Source organism: Pleurodeles waltl, chromosome 4_1, assembly GCF_031143425.1.
Source record: "Pleurodeles waltl isolate 20211129_DDA chromosome 4_1, aPleWal1.hap1.20221129, whole genome shotgun sequence".
Classification (NCBI taxonomy): Eukaryota; Metazoa; Chordata; class Amphibia; order Caudata; family Salamandridae; genus Pleurodeles; species Pleurodeles waltl.
In genome coordinates, this window is record NC_090442.1 from 153,671,573 (window position 1) to 153,694,506 (window position 22,934).

A 22,934-nucleotide genomic window follows, 5' to 3' on the forward strand; every position below is an offset into this window, starting at 1 on the left:
AACCTGTATGCAGCCAAGAGGACATCCACCCACACCCTTACACGAGGCCTTCACACACACAACTCCATGCATTCATACCACATGCCTCGTGCTCACAGTGTACTAACCTGTTGGTCTGGAGGCCCGTACAGCAGTCCATTCTGGTGTAGGACCCCATCCACCAGTCTCTCCAACTCCTCCGAAGTGAAGGCTGGGGCCCTTTCCCTGGTCACACGGGCCATGGTAGGTTCCAGACACAGGTCACAGCAGCACATGTAGTGTAGTTCCTCTCCTATGAAAGGTCAGGTAGCAAGTAAGGAATAGGGACCAATGTTAACCAATGAGGAGTTGCACAGTGGTTCCCGACCGCCTCCCGCAACGGTGCACAACGTCAGCAGATTTACCTCACTTCCACCTGTCCCTCCACACAGGACAGGCGGATGCCATTACAAGGTGGGGGGCAGGCCCTGGAATAATGCTGCGTCACAAGAGAAATTAGCACATACTGGACAAATCACATTGACCCATTACATGTTTACAGGATTCAAACTACTGTTGTAGCTACATTGTTCAGTTTGTGACCGGCCCTTCACTCTTTTGTCCCTTAGATTGTTACAGCTGCGGATGATTAGAAGATGGAGACATACCCCCGTGTACAGACCCCTGGTGGACTTGGCAACACTGGAGGACAGGCACATTATCCTCACCTATAGACTTGACAGGGCCACAATCACAGAGCTGTGTGCCCAGTTGGAACCTGACCTTATATCTGCTATCCGTCACCCCACTGGGATCCCCCCTCTTGTGCAAGTGCTATCAGTACTCCATTTCCTGGTAACTGGTTCTATCCAAGTGACAGTGGGCTTGGCAGCAGGAATGTCACAGCCAATGTTCTCAAACGTGCTGACAAGAGTGTTGTCTGCCCTGATAAAACACATGTGCAGCTACATTGTTTTCCCCCAGGTTGAGGATTTGGCCACTGTGAAGGCCGAGTTTTATGCAATGGGACATATCCACAACATAATTGGGGCAGTTGATGGTACACATATTGCATTTGCCCTCCTGCCCTCTCGAAGAATGAACAAGTGTTCAGGAATCGTCAGAGTTTCCAGTCCAAGAATGTTCAGATGGTGTGGTTGGCAGACCAGTACATCTCCCACGTCAATGCCAAGTATCCTGGGTCAGTGCATGATGCCTTTGTCCTGAGAAATAGCAGCATCCCACATGTGATGGCCCAACTACAGAGGCACAGGGTGTGACTAATAGGTGAGCCCTGGTTCCCACCCAGTATATGTTGGTGTATGGGTATGGTGTGGGCCATATAGGATAGTGTGTGGCTAAATGTTGTCCCACAATATTTGCAGATGACTCTGGTTACCCAAACCTATCATGGCTGCTGACCCCTGTGAGGAATGCCAGGACAAGGGCAGAAGAACGTTATAATGAGGCACATGGGCGAACCAGAAGGATTGGTGAGAGAACCTTTGGCCTCCTGAAGGCCAAGTGCCGGTGCCTCTGTCTAACAGGTGGTTCCCTGTGCTACTCACCAAAGCAGATCTGCCAGATAGTGGTGGCATGCTGCATGTTGCATAACCTGGCCCTCAGATGTCATGTCCCATTCCTGCAGGAGGAGGAGGCTAGAGATGCCTGTGTAGCAGCAGTAGACCCTGTGGACAGTGAGGATGAGGAGGCAGAGGATGAGGATGAGGACAACAGAACATATGTGATCCGACAATACTTCCAATGACACACAGGTAGGACAGTGTTAGTTCACATTTCAATGACTTTGGTTGTTATTTGTGTTGCAATGGCATGCTGATATTTTACACTTCTATGCCCACTTACTATTCCCTCCAGCAATTCATTTTGCAGATGTTGGTGATTTGACAAATACTCCTGGAGTGATTGCTACAACCAGCTACAGGTCATTAGTCAATGCTCATTCTCTGTACAGTTGATTTGCAATGTTTGTACCTGTATCAATGAATACATATTTGATATACATGACATGCTCCAAATGGATTTTTTTTAAAGGGTGTTTATTGAAGTGCAAATATATAGAGGGGCAAGTGCAATGGGATGGGGTGATGATGGAGGAAAGTCCAGGGTATTGTTCCAGTCTTTTTGTAGCACAGGTGCATTGTCCAAGGGGACATAGGAAGGGGAGCAATGGCAGTTCAAGGTGGACAGGGTGACTGAGAGGGACACAAAGGTGACAATCAGGAGAGTCACATTACCTGGCGGGGTTCTTGGCAATTGTCTCTGGCTTCTGTCTGGATCGCAGGGAACCTTTGTGGGGTGGTTTACCTTCTACAGGGGTAGGGGTGCTGGTGGTCTGAGAGTCCTGTGGCGGGGCCTCCTGGCCACCAGCGGCAGCGGAGGTGGAAGGCTGTTCAGATGTCTGGTTAGTGGCAGGGGCCCGCTGGTGTGAGACTGCCTCCCTCATAATGTTGGCCATGTCTGCCAGCACCCCTGCTATGGAGATCAGGGTGTTGTTAATGGCCTGCAAGTCCTCCCTGATCCCCTGGTACTGTCGCTCCTGCAGCCGCCTGTTCTCCTGCACATTGTCCAGGATCTGGCCCATCGTGTCCTGGGAATGTTGATAGGCTCCCAGGATCTCGTCGAGTGCTTCTTGGAGAGTCGGTTCCCTGGGCCTGTCCTCTCCCTGGCGCACAGCAGTCCTTCCAGTGTCCCTGTTGGCCTGTGCCTCTATCCCTTGAACGGTGTGCCCACTGCCACTGACCCCAGGTCCCTGATTGTCTTGGGGGCAAGGTGTGCCCTGGGGTCCCTGTAAAGGTGGACACACTGCTGATTGACGTGTCCTGGGGACAGAGGTGTGAGCACACTGGGTGGGTGCTGTGGTAGTGTTTCCAGATGGGGGAGGCTCTGTGGTGGTGTATGACTGGGCCTGGGTAACCAGCTGTCCAGTGGTCCCTGATGGGCCAGGTAGGTCATCCAGATCCTGAAGACCAGGGTTGCTGTCATCGCTGTGGGCCTCTTCAGTTGGGGGACTGGATAGTGGTGGCACCTCCTCTCTGCTGACATTGGCTGGGGTACCTGTGGTGATGTAAATGATGTGTTACGGTTTCTGTGTCTGACATATTGTACATCCGTGCCTTCCCCTCTATGGTTGGATTTGCCCTGCCAGCTTTCACTTGTGTCTGTTAGTGTATGGTGGGATAGTTAATTCTCTATGGTGTGCATGCTTTAGTGATAAGTGCCCATGCAGGGCTGTGAGGGGTGTCCATGCATTGATACAGCATGCAGGGCTTGGCATTGGGATGAGTGGGTTGTGATGGTGGGGTGTGTGGGATGTAGTGGAGTGATGGGGTCGAGGGTGAGGATATGTGATGGCATGCAGGTAGGGGTGACAATAGTAGAGAGTTGACTTACTAGAGTCCAGTCCTCCTCCAACTCTGGCCAGGCCCTCAGGATGCAGTATTGCCAAGACTTGCTCCTCCCATGCTATGAGTTGTGGAGGAGGAGGTGGGGGTCCACCGCCAGTCCTCTGGATAGCGAGCTGGTGTCTTGCTGCTATGGAACGTACCTTCCCCAATAGGCCATTCCACCTCTTCCTGATGTCATTCCTAGTTCACGATTCTCCGCCATAGCTCCATCTTCCTAACTATAGATATCTGCTGCACCTATTCTCCAAATAGCTGTGGCTCTACCCTGACAATTTCCTCCACCATGACCCTTAGCACCTCCTCTGTGAAACGGGAGTGTCTTTGTGGTGCCATGGGTGTTGTGTGATGTGTGTTGGTGAGGGTGTGTTGGGTAATGTCTTGGGGTGTGTGATGTGGAGTGCGTGAGTGGTGTATAGGTGTGCATAATGTGTGGCTCTAGTTGTGTCAGTGGTCTTGGTGTCCCTCTGCTGGCAATGGTTTGTAATCATAGAGGGTTGTGGGTAATGTGTGTGTGTGTTTTATAGTGGTGTGGGTGTGACGTGTGTATGAGAGTCAGGTGTGTGTTGTTTGAAGTGTCCATTGTGAGCGCAGCGGTATGTACCGCCAATGGTTTACCGCCGTTGAATGTCTGCCGTGGTGGTTTGTGGTTTGTGGGTCATATTGTGGTGGGCGTTATTCTGTTGGCGTAACTGTGTGGGTTTTGGTACCACCAGTTTATCACTGACCTTTGGGCTGGCAGATTTGTGTATGTGGCTGAATACTGACGGATTGGTGTGTGTGTGCCATAATATGGTGAACGGATATCTGCCACAGCGGCGGCTGTAAGTTGGTGGCCGTCAGCGTGGCTGTAAGTTTACCACCAATGTCATAATGAGGGCCTTAGTGTGGATGGCCCAAAATTAATGGCAAATTGTATGTCTACCCAAGCTGCAGAGTGGAAAGTAGACCTACAACGAGACACCTATATATGGCTGAAATATGGGCATTCTATTTGATGTAGACACTCTGGAGAAGCTCCTGCTCACCATACTCCAGAATGTTAAGCAGATTGTGTGTTTAGAAGTCATAGTCCAACTAGTTCCTGTTTACGGCATCTTTTACTTCCTATGAAATAGATCTTCATATTAGTTTTTAGAAGACTTAGGTGGTCAATACAACCCTGGCGGACGGTGTTAAAGCGGCGGTAAGACCGCAAACAGGCCGGCAGAAAATATTTTGGAATTATGACCGTGGCGGAGACAGCCACTTTAACACTCCGACCGCCATGGCAGTACAGACAAACAGCGCTGCGGTCACCGCCAACAGACAGGCGGGAGACAAAGTACCGCCCACAGTATCACAACCTACCAATCCGCCACCTTTTCCGGGGCGGATTCACCGTGGATAAAAACATGGCGGAAACAGCCATTTCAATTGGAAAACGCTCACCTCTACACACTCCACGAGGAAAGAGGACACCATGGAACCGGAACTCCAAATACTCCCTGCGATAGTCTTCCTGCTCCTGTACGATCATCATCAACGCCGGCGCCGAAGACAACGGTGAGTACTGCACCTACGACATAGGGGATGGGGGAGGCAAAAGTCAGGGACACAAACACGCAACACCCCCACCCCCACCCCAACCCTCACCCACTACAACACACACACCAATGCATATCCAAACATTACAGTAACAACCCCCAAACCCCATGGAAGAATGCAAAGACAAAATGAAATGAGTGCAACCATTGTAATATATCAAAAGTACAGTAAGCAAATATATACACATATAATTTCACATTCAACAAAATAGACATCACGATTAGCAGTCAGGTAATGCACCATTCAATGTCCGTGGACCACTGGGCCCAAAATGCATGGGCGAGGCCCACACACGATACCTGAGCAAAACGGAGAGAACACTGCTGGGGCATCAGATAGAAATACAACAGGCACCTCAGGGGGAAGCGAAGGGGGGGCACCTCGGCTGGATGACTGCACCACGCCAGATCCACGACGGGCTCCATGCCCATTGATGTATCCTATGGAGTGCAATGCCACAGTCTCTTAAGTCTTTACAGTGGGTGGGTTGTCCACTGTTCAATCCTGGGGAGTGCAAAGCCACAGTCTCTCAAGTCTCTACAGTGGGTGGGTTGCCCACTGTACCAACCTGGGGAGTGCAAAGCCACAGTCTCTCAGGTCTTTACAGTGGGTGGGTTGCCCACTGTTCAATCCTGGGGAGTGCAAAGCCACAGTCTCTCAAGTCTCTACAGTGGGTGGGTTGCCCACTGTACCATCCTGGGGAGTGCAAAGCCACAGTCTCTCAAGTCTATACAGTGGGTGGGTTGCCGACTGTACCATCCTGGGGAGTGCAAAGCCACAGTCTCTCAAGTCTATACAGTGGGTGGGTTGCCCACTGTTCAATCCTGGGGAGTGCAAAGCCACAGTCTCTCAAGTCTCTACAGTGGGTGGGTTGCCCACTGTACCATCCTGGGGAGTGCAAAGCCACAGTCTCTCAAGTGGATACCTTTCTCCACTGGTTCTGGAGGGGGACTGGTGCCCAGAGTGCCTTATCCTGCCAAGGACAGACGGAGTGGATGCATGTCTCCACTGGTTCTGGAGGGGGACTGGTGCCCAGAGTGCTTCATCCTGCCAAGGACAGACGGAGTGGATGCATGTCTCCACTGGTTGCGGAGGGGGACTGGTGCCCAGAGTGCATCACTCTCACCGTGACGGTCCCAGTTCCATCACTGCCCCTGCCGCACATGGGCTAGCGGTGCTTGCCATGGCGGTCTTTGCCCTGTTCAGCGGTGCTTGCCCTGCTCAGCGGTGCTTGACTTTGCTGTCTCTGACCTGTTCAGCGGTGCTTGCCATGGCGGTCTTTGCCCTGTTCAGCGGTGCTTGCCCTGCTCAGCGGTGCTTGACTTTGCTGTCTCTGACCTGTTCAGTGGTGCTTGCCATGGCGGTCTTTGCCCTGTCCAGCGGTGCTTGCCCTGTTCAGCGGTGCTTGACTTTGCTGTCTCTGACCTGTGCAGCGGTGTTTGCCATGGTGGCCCCTCATTGCCCAGCGGGGCTGTGGCTGCTGGGGCCCTCCTGGGCACTGACTCTGGCGGTGTCCTCCTGGCCAATGACGATGGGACTGCCCTCCTGGGCACTGACTCTGGTGGTGGCCTCCTGGCCACTGACGATGGGGCTGGCGGTGGCCTCCTGGGCAGCGGGGATGATGGGGGGTTCTCCGCTGTGCTGCTCTTCCCAGACTTTGGCGATTTCTTCTGCCCCTTCCCCACCTTGGGAGGAGTCACAGCTGAGTGGACACTCCCCCCGGGACCCCTGTGAGCGGCTTTGCCAGCTGGAGTCTTCCCCCTGTCCTGCCGGGCACTGTCCAACTTCTGGTGCTTCACAGGGGGGGGGACTGGCTGTGCTCTGGCTCCGTGTCACACTGGCTGCCCTGGTGCACTCCACATACCTCTAACAGGCACCACTGGTACCTGCGATTTTTTTTGGCTGAGGTGCTAGTACGGGACCTATGAATTGGAGGGGGGGGTGGTGGGAAAGAGGTCAAGGTTGCTCAGGAAAAGTTGCTTACGAACACTGGGACGGGTAGCTGGAGGGGGTCTCGGAGTGGAGGAAGAGGAGCTTGTTGTAGGAGGTGTAACTTTTGTTGATTTGGGTGCAGGTGCATGCACTGGAGGCTGTCGTGAGGTGGATGGATGTTGGGTGGGTGTGTGCCCGCGTTTGTGTACTTTGGGAAGGGGCGTCACAGACACACTGGGAGAGGACACGGGACGTGTAAATGGTAGTGGGGGTGGTGAGTGCAGGTGAGCGGGGTGTGGTGGTGGGTGTGCTGGTGCGGGACCTAGTGGCTGTAGTGGTAGTGCATGCAGGTGAGAGTGTAGACGACACTGGGAGGGAGGAGGGAGACGACGAGGAGGGGGACACAGTGGAGGCAGTGGATGTTGCTGTGTCTGTATGTGTGTGATGCTTGCGTGAGTGCCTGTGGGATGTGTGGTGCTTATGTTTGCCTGAGCTTCCCTTGTGTGTTGAGGTGTGTGCAGGCTGGGCTGATGGTGTGCTTGAGATAGGCAGAGGTACAGGGGATTGGGTCTGGGTGGAGGAAGTTGGAGGGGGAGGCTAGACACAGGGACAATGGCTGCCATCAGTGCTGAGGCCAGAGATTGCAGGGTTCGATGAAGGGCCGCCTGACCAGAATGAATGCCCTCCAGGAATGCATTTGTGTGTTGCAATTCCCTTTCTACACCCTGGATGGCATTTAAAATGGTAGACTGGCCAACAGTGAGTGGCCTGAGGAGGTCAATGGCCTCCTCACTGAGGGCAGCAGAGGTGACAGGGGCAGGGTCTGAGGTGCCTGGGGCGAAGGTGATGCCCACCCTCCTGGGTGAGCCGGCACGGGGCGGAGGCTGAGGGGCTGCTGGGAGGGCGGTGCTGGTGGGGGGGGTGGCGGCTGTACCTATAGAAGTGGGGGGCACAGATTTTGCCGCCACCACAAGGGAGCTCCCATCGGAGGACGAGTCCGTGTCGCTGGTTGCTGATCCTGTGACCGCCGTGGTGCTCCCCTCGCCCTCCGTCCCACTGGTGTATTCCGAGTCCATGGTGTGGCCCTCCATGGCCATGTGGGATGCAGCTCCCTCGTGCTCCGGTGCCACTGTACCTCCGCCTGATGATGCTGATGCACACAAGAACAGGGAGAGCACAAAAAGGGGGGGGGACGACAGAAGAAAGACAGGTTGAGGGCATGGCTTACCGCTACCGTTGGCGGACAATACAGACACAGCAGCCCCCTGCACTACGCAGCGCTGTTGGGCTCTACTGATGCAGTTCCTGGGATATGGCCTACATGGCTATGGTCGACATCTGCACACATAGATGACACAGGGGCATGTATACCTGTACTTGGCACTCTACAGAGGTGGGGTGGAGTGCCACATGGCCTGCATTACGGAGGGGCCTAGCCTACAGAACTCGCCCTGGCCTTGGGAAACCCACAGCCCTCCTCCCCCACCCAGACACCTTCACTGCGCGCAAAGTCAGCTGAGTGAGAATGTACTCACCCCCTTGTGTCTGCTGTGATGCCCTCAAGCGCCCATCCAACTCAGGGTAGGCCACCGCCAGGATCCGGAACATCAGGGGGGTCATGGTGCGACGGGCACCCCTCCCACGTTGGGAGGCCATCCCCAGCTGCGCCTCCGCCGGCTTCTTGCTCCAGCGGCGAATGTCCTCCCATCTTTTACGGCAGTGAGTACTCCGTCTCTGGTGGACCCCCAGGGTCCAGACGTCCTTGGCGATGGCACGCCAAATATCCTTCTTCTGGTAGGCGCTGACCTACATGACATGTACAGGGGAAGAAAATAAGTCATTACCAACTGCACTGTCAAAGTGAGTGGCCCACATCCTTACCCTTGCCATGTGGCACATGCATTCACAGTCCTTCATGCACGCATAACTCTGCCCCCTTCCTTCTTACAACCAGCCCTCTCCACCCAGGCATAGCCCATACAACATGCTCCCTGTGTACTCACCTGTTGGTCTGGAGGACTGTAGAGTAGCGTGTACTGGGGGCGGGCCCCGTCCACGAGCTTCTCCAACTCCTGTGCAGTGAAGGGAGGGGCCCTTTCCCCAGACGCACGAGACATTGTCTCTTCCAGCCCGAGGTCACAGCAGCACTTGCAGTGTAGGTCCTCTCCTGTCGAAGATCAGGTATCGAGTGATTGAACAGATAGAAAATGGCGGTCACGTCCGCGGCGGTGCGTATCATTACCGCTGGCGCACCTCGTCATTGGCTCCTGGGACCCATAGGGTCCAATGTTAACCAATGCAGCATTGCGCAGCGGTCTTCGACCGCCTACCGCGACGGTGTACAACGCCAGCGCAGTTACCTCACATCCCATTGTCCCAGTTTAGAGGTCAGGCAGCCACCATTTCAGGGGCCCCCATGGCTTCATTTTCAACTGCGTCACACATACCTAGGCCTGGACTCAACACACATACAGACTACTTTTTGGATTATGTTTCGTGTTCTGTGTAGACTGTGTGTACATACCTCTGAGTTGCTTGACTCTGTGGTCGCTGTTGTCCTTCCTAGGCACTGTCAGCTGGGACATGTGAGGAGATGGCGGAATCCTCCGGTGTACCGATCGCTGGTGGACCTGTTGACAATGGAGGAGCGACATTTAATCATCACCTATAGGTTTGACCGTGCCACAATCCAGGAACTGTGTACCCAGTTGGAGCCTGAATTGATGTCAGCTATCCGCCATCCCACAGGGATCCTCCCTCAAGTGCAGGTGCTGTCAGTGCTCCATTTCCTTGCAAGTGGGTCTTTTCAAACAACAGTGGCCATGGCATCAGGGATGTCCCAGCCTATGTTTTCCAACGTGTTGTCCAGAGTGTTGTCTGCCCTGCTGAAACACATGAGGAGCTACATCGTTTTCCCTCAGGTGGAGGATTTGGCTACAGTTAAAGGTGACTTCTATGCCCTTGGACATATCCCCAACATCATAGGTGCCCTTGATGGGACCCTTGTGGCTTTGGCCCCCCCCACAGGAGTGAACAGGTGTACAGGAACCGGAAGAGTTATCATTCCATGAATGTACAGATGGTATGTTTGGCAGACCAGTACATCTCCCAGGTAAATGCTATGTTCCCTGGCTCAGTGCATGACGCCTACATCCTGCGGAATAGCAGCATCCCTTATGTGATGGGTCAACTCCAGAGGCACCGGGTGTGACTATTAGGGGACTCTGGTTACCCCAACCTGTCATGGCTACTGACCCCAGTGAGGAATCCCAGGACCAGGGCAGAGGAACGCTACAATGAGGCCCATGGGCGGACTAGGAGGGTGATCGAACGCACCTTCGGCTTCCTGAAGGCCAGGTTCAGGTGCCTACATATGACAGGTGGATCCCTATTCTACTCACCAAGGAAGGTGTGCCAGATCATCATCGCCTGCTGTATGCTTCACAATCTTGCTTTGCGACGCCAGGTGCCTTTTCTGCAGGAGGATGGTCCAGATGATGGTGTTGTGGCAGCTGTGGAGCCTGTGGACAGTGATGAGGAGGAAGCAGAGGAAGAAGACATTGACAACAGGGACTCAGTCATCCAGCAATATTTCCAGTGACACACAGGTGAGAACACATTCTTGCCTACTACAAGTACTTTCACACTTCTACCTCTATCCTGTCTGTCAATTTCAGGCAGTATTTGGTAACTGAGTTGTACATTTCCATTATGGTTTCACAGGTGTGGTTACCAACGTGTGTCATCTGCTTACATTCTTCATGGACTTGTGATGTGTGACATAGGTATGTTGACATTACATTTGAGAACGGATTTTGTCACTGTCATAGCTAATACATATTTTCAAAATCACAGACTGACTCCAGATTGTTTTGTGCTTCAAGGGTGTTTATTGAAGTGCTAAATATTGGAGGGGGGTAAATTGGTGAGGGGTGATGGTGGAGGAATGTCCATGGCAGAATCCAGTCTATTAGTCTCACAGGTGCATTGCCCATATGGGCATAGGAAGTGGAGCTGGGGCAGTTCCAATATGGACAGGGTTACAAAGTGGGACAGTGGGTTTACAATCAGGGTGGTCTCATTTCTTGGCGGGGTCTTGCCATCGTGCTCTGTCCTGTTCCTGGATCTCAGGGACCGCTTGCGGGGTGGTTCTCCGTCTGCATGGGGGGGGGGGGGGCTGGTGTGGTGGTCCTGTGGCGGGGCGTCCTGTCCACTAGCGCCGGCGGAGGTGGTGGGCAGTTCATCGTCCATGCTAGTGTCAGGGGCCCCTTGGAGTGCCACGGTGTCCCTCATGGTGTTCAGTGTGTCCTTCAGCACCCCTACGATGGTGCCCAGGGCGGAGCTGATGGTTCTGAGTTCCTCCCTGAACCCCAAATACTGTTCCTCCTGCATGCGCTGGGTCTCCTGAAACTTGGCCAGGACCGTTGCCATCGTCTCCTGGGAGTGGTGGTATGCTCCCATGATGGAGGAGAGGGCCTCGTGGAGAGTGGGTTCCCTTGGCCTGTCCGCCCCCTGTCGCACAGCAGCCCTCCCAGTTCCCCTGTGTTCCTGTGCCTCCGTCCCCTGGACCGTGTGCCCACTACCACTGCCCCCAGGTCCCTGTTATTGTTGGGGTGGTGGGTTATCCTGGGTTTCCTGTAGTGGTGGACACACAGCTGATTGACGTGTCCTGGGTACGGAGGTATGGGCCCGCTGGGTGGGTGCTGTGCTGGTGTTACCAGAGGGTGGAAGGTCTGTGGTGGGCTGTGCCTGTGCGAGGGGAACCGACTGTCCCGAGGCGCACGATGGTCCGGCCTGGTTATCTGGATCCAGTTGCACAGAGCTGCTGTCATCACTGTGGGCCTCTTCTGTGGGTGGGGTAGAGATGTCTGGACCCTCCTGTCTGATGACGTTAGGTAGTGGTCCTGCAGGGGTGTAAAAGCATGATTATTGCATCTGTGTGTGTGTCATGGTGTGCAATGGGTGGGTGACCGTGTACCCCAGTGCTAGCATTCCAGTGTGGGGGCTTGTGTGATGATGGTTGGGGGGGTGTTATGGGTATGTGCAGTGGGCATGCTTTAGTGAGGGGTGTCCATGCTTTGTTGTGTCATGCAGGGCTTGGTGTTGGGATGTGTGGTTTGTGTAATTAGTACATTAGTGAGGAGTTGGAGTGATAGGGGAGGGGGTGAGGGTGGGGGTCTGTGATAGCATGCAGGTAGGGTGGGGGATATGATAGTTAAGATTTGACTTACCAGAGTCCATTCCTCCACCGACTCCTCCGAGGCCCTCAGGATGCATAATGGTCAAGACCTGCTCCTCCCATGTTGTTAGTTGTGGGGGAGGAGGTGGGGGTCCGCCGCCAGTCCGCTGTACCGCGATGTTGTGCCTGGAGACCACGGAACGCACCTTCCCCCGTATGTCGTTCCACCTCTTCCTGATGTCCTCCCGATTTCTTGGGTGCTGTCCCACTGCGTTGACCCTGTCGCCTATTCTTCGCCATAGCTCCATCTTCCTAGCTATCGAGGTGTGCTGCACCTGTGATCCAAATAGCTGTGGCTCTACCCGTATGATTTCCTCCACCATGACCCTGAGCTCCTCCTCGGAGAACCTGGGGTGTCTTTGCCGTGCCATGGGGTGGTGTAGGTGATGTGTGGGGTGGTGTATGTGGTGATGAGTGTGGTGATGTGTAGTGGTGTGTGGTGTTTTGTGCATGGATGTTGTGTGGGTGATGGTGTTGTGTGCCTCTGTATGTTGGGGTTGTCTATGCTGTGCAGTCTCTCTGGCCTTCGGCAATAATTGTGGTCGTAGGGGTTTGTGGGTTTTGTGGGTGTGTGTTTTATATTGTGTTGGGTGTGTGGGAGTGGTGTTTGTATGTGTATCAGGTGTGTGTATTTGGAATTGTCCAATGTGGCGGTGTTTTGGAGATGTGTGTGTATTTTGAGCGTGGCGGTGTGTACCGCCAATGGAATACCGCGTTTGAAAGACCGCCTCGTGGATTCGTGGCTCGTGATAGCATGGGCGTGTTTCTGTTGGCGTGACGGTGGAGGATTTGTTTTCGCCAGTTTATCACTGACCTTTGGTGTGGCGGACTTGTGTGGGTGTCTGAATTTCGGCGGGTTCCGAGATGTGGGTCATAATAGCTGTGGCGGAATTCCGCGGCCGCGGTGGTGTATTGGCAGTCTTCTGCACGGCGGTAAGCGGCTTTTACCGCCAATGTTGTAATGACCCCCTTAATTTTTACACAAGCCGACCATGAGTTTACTTATTAGGGGCGAGCGCAAAGAGCGCTGCCCCTCTTCTAATCTCTCTTTGGGGATTTTTAACTGCGCCCATGTTACGTCAGTCACTTTCATTGGTTCGTGGGCTTGCCTTTTAAAATCCGCTTATTTTTATTTGTGAAAGGCATGCATACGTCATGCCTTTTCCGGTGTTTAGTCCTTCTTAAGAGCACAGGTAAACTACTGGAAACATACGAGGCTCCATGTTGTCCGTATGGTTTCTGGACTACTTTTTCTCTTTATTTTGCAGCGCGATCGTGCTGTGTTTTAAAAAAAACGAGCGCGATCGCACTGTGTAAATTTCATTTAATGTGGCAAGAAAAGTCCGGTTAGGAGTTTACAACGCTAATAGCTCTAACTCGACGTAATGCGAGACCCGTTGCATTGGAAATGCTTGTTTTTTGTTTGCATTTGCTGCCCAAACAAGATAGGCCAAATATTCCTTTATGATGGATTTGGATGTCATTGTTTCTTCAAGAACAAATAACAAATGACGTCTATTGATTAGCAAAAAAATTACTGGAACCTTCATTTCATTCTTTACCCTACTCTTGGGGACACTGCCTCAGTGAAAATCATTTTCATTCATTTTGGCAAAGTGGCCAGTGCTAACATCCTTTTAAGGGATTTCTGAGAGGACATTTCAGTGTTATTTTGAGTGAGCCATAAAACAGTTTCAGAATCTTCCTTGTGAGTAAAGTGGATTATGATCAGTTTTACTCATTCACTATATTATAGTGTAAAACTAATGGCGCTGTGTCGTTTGGGATGGCCTATGTAATTTCATGAGTGAGTTCATGAGTAGTGCACGGGGGAACTTATAGTCGTGTTGTTCACCAAAACTGGAAAATTTCAACTTTTTGAAGATTTTGCATTTTAACCATAATATTCCTTCAACTTATGCATTGTGTAGGGAAATATGATATGAAATATCATCTCAACATACATATAAAATATGATATTGTTCAAATTGCTAAGGAACTCTTGTGGGGACTAAACATGTGTTACGTGCTGCATACATTTTAAGTCCTTTTGACGTTTTAGTCATTAAGATCTGATAAATTCAGATGATCTGCTATTGTATTGAGCACATTTGTCGCAAATACCAATACATGCAAATATAAAACTTTTTAAGAAATACATGTGATCTGTGGAAACAAAACACATGTGAAGACCATTTGATTTTTTTGGAGTTGGATGACATGACCAAGGACTTGCTTTGTTGCCAAAACTTTCACCCACTATTGCTGCTGGCTCTAGCCCATAACTCTTTACCTTAATCTTTTTCAGACTCCCAATCCTGCAAGGGGGCACCTTTGCCTTCTTGACTCCTACCCTTGCCATGCTCTCCCTACCAAAGTGGCAATGCCCGGAGTGGACGCAGAATGCTAGCCTGGTAAATGCCACATCACCGGAGTTTATTGAAGAGTGGCAGTCAAGGATTCGAGAGGTAATTTTTGTCATGGTTCTTTGGTCTATATTGTTTTATGGTGAACCTGTGAAATAGATTAGGGCATTAATGGTGTTGACATTACTATACAGTAGGTTTACTTGAAAGACCGCCTCCCGAATGATCATGCTTCATACGCGCAGGCTCTAGGACTAAGTACTCTATTTCAGCATTATCTGAGCAGGGGTGCAAGCAGAAATCAAATATGCCCAGCTACAGTAGAGACACCAGAGCTCATTGCTAAAGTAGGTGATTGCTCGTCCCTTACTAACATCTTAAGAAAGACGTTAGAGAAGGTCTGCTTCTCTTTTAAGTCCCAAGATATTGTTTGGAGCTAGGGAAATATTGGACAGACACTGAGGCTCAGGTGTAGACGTGGAGACAATGGAGTCTCATATGTACACCCGCTTGTCATCGAAAGTTGCCTTTGCTTGAGTTATTTACAGTCCACCGATGACACCAGTCACCTCCATGCAACTGACGTCAACCACCATAATACACAAGCACACAGTTTTAGACCAAACTTCACTCAACCTAATGCTCCTTTGCTAGCTACTGTTCGTAAGATGGGCTAGAAAGCTGACACCCTGCCCCAAAAAAACAATAAACCTGGCAAGGTGTTATTACCTGTTTTTAGAGGTTGAATTTGGCACTCTAACATGTTTTTTGCAAACCCTTAGGTTAACAAAAATAAACGTTGAACATTAACAGGTTGTCTGTTCTTAGCCTTTGCTTCTTATAGTAGGTTTTTGCGGTTTATTAGTCACTGTTTAATGTATATATTGTTTATAAACTTACCATGGGGGTACCCTGATCTCCTTGAGGATAAAGATGAGACTAGCTCAACATTTCAAAAATCAAAGAGAAAAAATAAATACATAAATCTAGGATTTGTAAAGCACTGCAAATCACCCATGAGGGTCTCAAGGCACTGAATTGTAGGTGCGGGAGACTGTGATCTGCCCAGAATTAAAGGATGTTAGCCAACGCTGAGACTTGAACCTGGTTCCTCCAGCTTCAAAGTCTGCAGTCGAGGCTGTTACGCCACAAAAACATTGTCAAATAATTTATTAGGAAAATAAATTGTTGGAATGATGTATGAAGCCCAAATTGCAATTTGGTAACGCGTTACCAAATTAGAGTTTGGGTTTATGACCAAATACCGATTCAGCAGCCCTTTCAAATACTGAATTGGGATGGTATGTGGTAGTGTTTTGTAACCGAATTCCAGTCACAAAACATTAGGAGATGGTAAACCATTTGCAAATTGGAAGGGGTCCCAAAAATAACTTTTCCGCTCTGTAAACGTTGAAAAAATTACATTTTAAAAGTAGCCAGTGGTCCTATGGACCACTGCCTACTCATAAAAAATAAAAATTACAATTGAATTTTTTTGGTTTGAAATGCATCCTCTTTTCCTTTAAGGAATGGGTTCAATTAAAATAAAAAATGTCTTTATTTAAAAGCAATCAGAGACATGGTGGTCTGCCTCCTAGTCTGCCTCCTAATGGGTCGCAATTTGCAGTCTACCTCATTAATATGCATGAGGTGGGTCAAATTGTGACCCAGTAGGAATCAGTTATTCACATATCAACCTATTAGTAGATTGATTGGTTCACAAATTTGCACTATGGTTGCAAAGCACTGGTCGCAAATTGCAACCTGTAATTTTGCGACCAGAGTTTAGTACATCTACCCCTTAGTTTCCTAAATCAAATAGAAAACAAACCAAAAAAGCTGCAAAGTAGGCTGAGATAAACCAAACATACAGGGATATGGAGGTTGGATAAAGACATTTTTGAAACAGAAAATAGTTTATACATTCCTACTGATTTATCAAATAAAAACATTACAGGCTTCCAAAAAATTAAACCGATTTGAAAATATAAAAGGCAGCACAAAAAACTACAAGAGATGGACACGCATGCTACAAAGACAATGCGAATGGATTGGAGAAATCCCAGACCAGACTTCTAATAAAAGGTGGATACGAGACAAGCAGCAGAGAGGCAAAGAGAGCATTGGGGCTTTGCAACCAACAGGAAAGGAGGCCACAGACGTGTGGCTGAGGCATGTGTACTAGCTGGCAAGTGGAAAGGAAGGTGGCTGCGTTGAGCTCTCTATTCGTACCAAATGTCTTCCTAATTTAATTCTATTTTTATTAAGAGAGATAAGTGCTATAGGTCAGTAATCATCGCAAAGCAGTTTTAAAACCGATGGATAGAAAAATATCTCGAGATTATATCAGTCAGTATCTGATAATACACTGCAAAAGTATTAGTAGAGGGAGAGTTAAGTATATGCCAATTGCACAGAAGAACAGCTAGCAGAGAGTGCAACATATAATGTTCAGCTGTTGCCCTAATTGGAGGTCTGTTTCACGGGAAGGCATGGGGTAAGCTAGAAGAGGTGCATAGAGTAATGTGATACATCATTGTCCATATTCAACACAGCATATTTGCATAGTTCAGTACTGGCACAATTTTAGATAAGTCAGTTGTCGTAAAAGCCTATGGCCTTAACATACTGGCTAACACACCAGACATGGGAAGGCGGTAGCATGGTTGTTTTAGGGTAAATCTCTGATTTAAAGATAATCTGGTAAAATAGAACACCTTTTCAAGGGTGGAATGATACGTCATAGGACCTATAAATTTGTTTTCAACAGAGAGCATTTGTACAGAGTAGGTGAGTTGCTGGGTTACTTGCAGCAGTATAAACTCAGAAAGCATTTCATAATGCATTTGGGTCCTGGCAGATGCCTATCTAGTGCACAGGTCCTGCCTGGTAGTTAGGAAGCACTCCATCATGAAGAGAAGAGGGATTGTTTACCCTCATAGGAGGCTCCTTCTAGAGGCAGACCTCTGGGACAATGGATAGTATGAGACCCAGAAGGAGTGTGATCTAACCTGAAATGAAATACTAAAAATATTTAGGCTAGTGGACCATGGATGTAAAAGTTTATGGATCAAATCTGTATATTAATTTCAAAGTATAAAACATTGCATACAAACCACGTCTCAGTAGGCTATTAGACTCATACTTAGCTTAGTTCATGCGAAACAATAAGAAAAAACAAGAAAGATTAAATACCAAATACAACAGCATTTCTCAGCGACTGGCCAATAGTACAGAAAGTAGGTAATCTCAGGCTCCTGTATAATATACAGGGAGTGCAGAATTATTAGGCAAGTTGTATTTTTGAGGATTAATTTTATTATTGAACAACAACCATGTTCTCAATGAACCCAAAAAACTCATTAATATCAAAGCTGAATATTTTTGGAAGTAGTTTTTAGTTTGTTTTTAGTTTTAGCTATGTTAGGGGGATATCTGTGTGTGCAGGTGACTATTACTGTGCATAATTATTAGGCAACTTAACAAAAAAAAATATATACCCATTTCAATTATTTATTATTACCAGTGAAACCAATATAACATCTCAACATTCACAAATATACATTTCTGACATTCAAAAACAAAACAAAAACAAATCAGTGACCAATATAGCCACCTTTCTTTGCAAGGACACTCAAAAGCCTGCCATCCATGGATTCTGTCAGTGTTTTGATCTGTTCACCATCAACATTGCGTGCAGCAGCAACCACAGCCTCCCAGACACTGTTCAGAGAGGTGTACTGTTTTCCCTCCTTGTAAATCTCACATTTGATGATGGACCACAGGTTCTCAATGGGGTTCAAATCAGGTGAACAAGGAGGCCATGTCATTAGATTTCCTTCTTTTATACCCTTTCTTGCCAGCCACGCTGTGGAGTACTTGGACGCGTGTGATGGAGCATTGTCCTGCATGAAAATCATGTTTTTCTTGAAGGATGCAGACTTCTTCCTGTACCACTGCTTGAAGAAGGTGTCTTCCAGGAACTGGCAGTAGGACTGGGAGTTGAGCTTGACTCCATCCTCAACCCAAAAAGGCCCCACAAGCTCATCTTTGATGATACCAGCCCAAACCAGTACTCCACCTCCACCTTGCTGGCGTCTGAGTCGGACTGGAGCTCTCTGCCCTTTACCAATCCAGCCACGGGCCCATCCATCTGGCCCATCAAGACTCACTCTCATTTCATCAGTCCATAAAACCTTAGAAAAATCAGTCTTGAGAAATTTCTTGGCCCAGTCTTGACGTTTCAGCTTGTGTGTCTTGTTCAGTGGTGGTCGTCTTTCAGCCTTTCTTACCTTGGCCATGTCTCTGAGTATTGCACACCTTGTGCTTTTGGGCACTCCAGTGATGTTGCAGCTCTGAAATATGGCCAAACTGGTGGCAAGTGGCATCGTGGCAGCTGCACGCTTGACTTTTCTCAGTTCATGGGCAGTTATTTTGCGCCTTGGTTTTTCCACACGCTTCTTGCGACCCTGTTGACTATTTTGAATGAAACGCTTGATTGTTCGATGATCACGCTTCAGAAGCTTTGCAATTTTAAGAGTGCTGCATCCCTCTGCAAGATATCTCACTATTTTTGACTTTTCTGAGCCTGTCAAGTCCTTCTTTTGACCCATTTTGCCAAAGGAAAGGAAGTTGCCTAATAATTATGCACACCTGATATAGGGTGTTGATGTCATTAGACCACAACCCTTCTCATTACAGAGATGCACATCACCTAATATGCTTAATTGGTAGTAAGCTTTCGAGCCTATACAGCTTGGAGTAAGACAACATGCATAAAGAGGATGATGTGGTCAAAATACTAATTTGCCTAATAATTCTGCACTCCCTGTAATCCTGGACATGTGTGGGTCTCCCCTTGAAAGTCCGCCCTCTGTACTCAAGTCAGATTCAGGACTCTCAAATAGGTAGGGCATGTCAATTCAGAAAACTCCCCAGATAGAATACGCAAGTACGGTTGCCATAGTTCTTTAAAGTCCTCGCTCCGATGCAGCGAGGCCAGGGACAGCTTTTCCATAGCTAGGATAAACCAGAGCCTATGTAACCATGAAGTCGTTGTCGGGATCTGCTCCAAGCCCCACCCAGAGAGCAGCAGTTGTACTGCACCGTTTAAAGCTAAAGCCATCTGTCGACCCCTCAGTGACCTCAAAGGGAAGGAGACAGGGTTGGGAAGGCCAAGCAAAATATATGCAGGGAATCGAGGAATCTGAGTATCAAAAGCCATGTCAACAGTGTCCAGTGTGTATTCCCAGTATCGGTGTAACTTGGGACAATGCCATAATAAATGTACAAGCGACCCTCCCCCCCACATCCCCTCCAACAAAGATTAGATTTAGTGTGATCACAGGCATGAATCCTGGTTGGGGTGTAATACCAGGAGGTGGTCACTTTATAAGCTGTCTCAGTACCTGCTGCATTATAAGCTGTGTGGTGTGCTCTGTAAAAAACACTCTCCCACTCATCCTCCGATAGCTCTCTCCCCAGCTCAGTCTCCCATCTCAGTTGACCCTTTGTCTTGGGCAGAGGGGCCTCCTCCCGCGAGAGGGCGTAGAGCTCAGAAACCACTCGCTTGTCATCCTTTTTCGTGAGCATCCATTTTTCAAAAGGTGTTAACAGCCTGTCAATTAACGCTCTATTGGCTGGTTGCAGGGCTCCATGTCGAATTTGATAGTACATCATCCTATCCGCCTCGGTCAAACCATATGTCTCCCTAAGCTGGTCAAAGGGTATAACTCCCTGCTCGTCGAATAAGTATCCCACCCTTTTACAACCCCCCTCATACCATCGACGTAACGCTTCCGGCTGTACTCCCGGGCCAAAATCCGGATTCGCAGCCAGGGGGGGTCATTGGGGACGGAAAGGTCGTCAGGCCACCTCTGCCAGCGACCCGGTCCCACACCCTCATCGAAACCTCAGTGACCGGGGATATGTACAGCCCCCGTGCTCTATGCCGACGCCTAAGCCAGGGTTCCTTCCATATGTGAGATCCGGCCACCGCCTGATCCATGAAGCACCAATGCTTCTTGGAGGACGAACGGCTCCATTCCAAGAGGAAGCACAATTGTGAGGCTTGAAAGTACTGTAGGAGGCAAGGGGCCGCCAACCCACCCTGCCGCTTTGGTCGATACAATACCTGTCAGGGTAGTCGCGCCGCCTTCCCTTCCCATATGAATCTTAGAACTGCCGATTGGAGGGTCGCTATCATTCGTGACGGACGCTCCAGAGGAAGCGCTTGAAACAAGTACAATATACGCGGCAAGATGGTCATCTTAACGGCTGACACTCTGCCCAGCCAGGACAATTTAAGCCTCCCCCATGTCTCTAGGTCGCGCTGCACCTCCCGGGTCAGTTTCGCGTAATTCAACGACACCGTGCGGACCACTGTGGAACCCAGCTCCACACCCAGGTATGGGAGCCCCGAGGGAGACCACATGAAATGGAATCGGGCCCTCAGATCCCGCTCATGCTCAGGACTGATAAACTTGCCCATAGCCTGCGATTTTAGCCTGTTAATTTGGAACCCCGAAACTCAACCAAATTCCTCTAAGACATCCATTAGCGCCGGCAGTGAGGTCATAGGCTCCGCCAAAGTAAGGATGACGTCATCCGCATATGATATGAGATGTTCGTCCCCTCCAAACCTCACATCACTAATCTGCGTGTTGTCACGGAGCCTCTGAGCCAAAGGTTCCATGTAAAGCGCGAACAGGAGGGGCGAGAGCGGGCAGCCCTGCCTAGTCCCCCTCTGGACCGCAAAAGGCAAGGAGAGCGTCCCATTAACCCTCACCGCCGCTCGAGGCGCCTGATAAATGCAGCGAATCCATGCCATAAAGCTCGGCCCCAGTCCAAAGCGCGAAAGCACCTGAAACAGGTACGGCCAGTAAACCCTGTCGAATGCCTTTTCGGCATCGATGGACAAAAAGAGCACCTCCCTACGAGAGCGCTCCGTCTTATCCAATAGGTGGAGCAATCTCTTGGTATTATTGCTACACTGCCTATGCGGTATAAACCCCGCCTGATCAGGATCCACCAGGCCCAGCATATAATAATTGAGGCGGTGTGCCAAGATACCAGTAAATAGTTTGGGATCGATATTCAGGAGGGAAATCGGCCTGTAAGAGGCGCACTCCTCCGGATCCTTCCCCGGCTTCCGGATGACCACGATAGTGGCATCCAACATGCTAGGCGTGAGGGTGCCTGTTTGACGAAAGGAGTTAAAGAGTCGCACCAGGACGGGTGCAAGTTCCACATAGAAGTTTTTTTTAAAAAGCGCAGAAAAACCATCAGGGCCAGGCGATTTCCCAATCTGCAGCCTAGCAATTGCAGATATAACCTCCTCTGCCCGTATAGGTTGGCCTAGCGAGTCTGCCTCTTGTGCTGTCAAGGAAGAGATAGCTATATCCTGTAAAAAGGATTCTGGTGTTGAGACGCTAGGCTCCACCGCCCTGTATAGGCCTTCATAGAATTCCGCGAAGGCCTCCGCTATTTGGTCGCTCGTATGAGCTTCTGCTCCGGATGTAAAATTTTAAAGAAGATATTGGACCACTCTGGAGGACTAGGTGACTCGAAGAGAACAGATGTCCTAAATATTCCCTCCGTTGATGTATCGTGGATGGTCTCAAAAGCCTTTCCCAAGTATCAAAATCTACAATTGCTTTCATTACTCACCAAAGTATGTCACATTGCTGGAGCTGGGTTCCAGCTGGAGAGTTAAGGGCCTCCTCGGGTGGCTCTTTGGTTGTGACAGGGAGGCGTAGCTCACAGAAGACCCGCTGGAAGATTGCAGAGGTCTACACAACACTCCAGTGACCAGAATAAGCACAGTACCATCTCCCTTATTGCTTCCAATGTACAAATTATTAAAATCATGATATGTAGTCTCCGTCTATTTGAAAATGAACATTGGACCAATGTAATGGTAACTGCACACACAAAGACGTGCCCTGAGACAAGTGGAACCCTGGTAAAAGTGTCTCTACCCTTCATCGCCTTAAGAGAAAACCCTCTAAATCCTCTATTCCACCTTCAGCACTCAAGGGGACCTGGCCAAGTGTCTGCCTAAGCTCACACGCACTGAGCATATCGGTCTCCTTTGCTTTTTTTTCCTCTGTATCCTCTAGACCGCTCATAACAAGGTGTGTTCCCCTCTAAGTCGTTAGTTACTTTGGAAATGTGAAGGAATCATGCCTATAACTATGTTGCAGAGAATGAAGCGGGCCACCAACAGAGAGGAAAGAGTAGAATAGTACCACATTGGCCATCTTAGATGAGGAGATTTCCCTCACATAGCAAGACTGGGTGTGCTTTTTTTAGCACTGTTTTTCTAGGTGTCTTGCCTTGTAGGCGAGCCCTAAAACGAGAAGCGAGAAAGGAGTACGAAGAACTAGGTGGGGCAGTAGCAGAAAGGTGAGAGGTGTACAAGTGGTC

At 49.6% G+C, this 22,934-nt stretch overlaps 1 protein-coding gene across 1 annotated transcript in view; it reads left to right on the top strand.

The window, feature by feature from the left end:
* LOC138287493 (solute carrier family 23 member 1-like) overlaps window positions 1-22,934 on the top strand; it is a 293,360-nt gene that overhangs the window by 178,874 nt on the left and 91,552 nt on the right. The window contains exon 4 of the mRNA XM_069227946.1: window positions 14,450-14,609. Coding sequence (XP_069084047.1) covers window positions 14,450-14,609 — 160 coding nt within the window. The remainder of the gene's footprint in view (window positions 1-14,449; window positions 14,610-22,934) is intronic.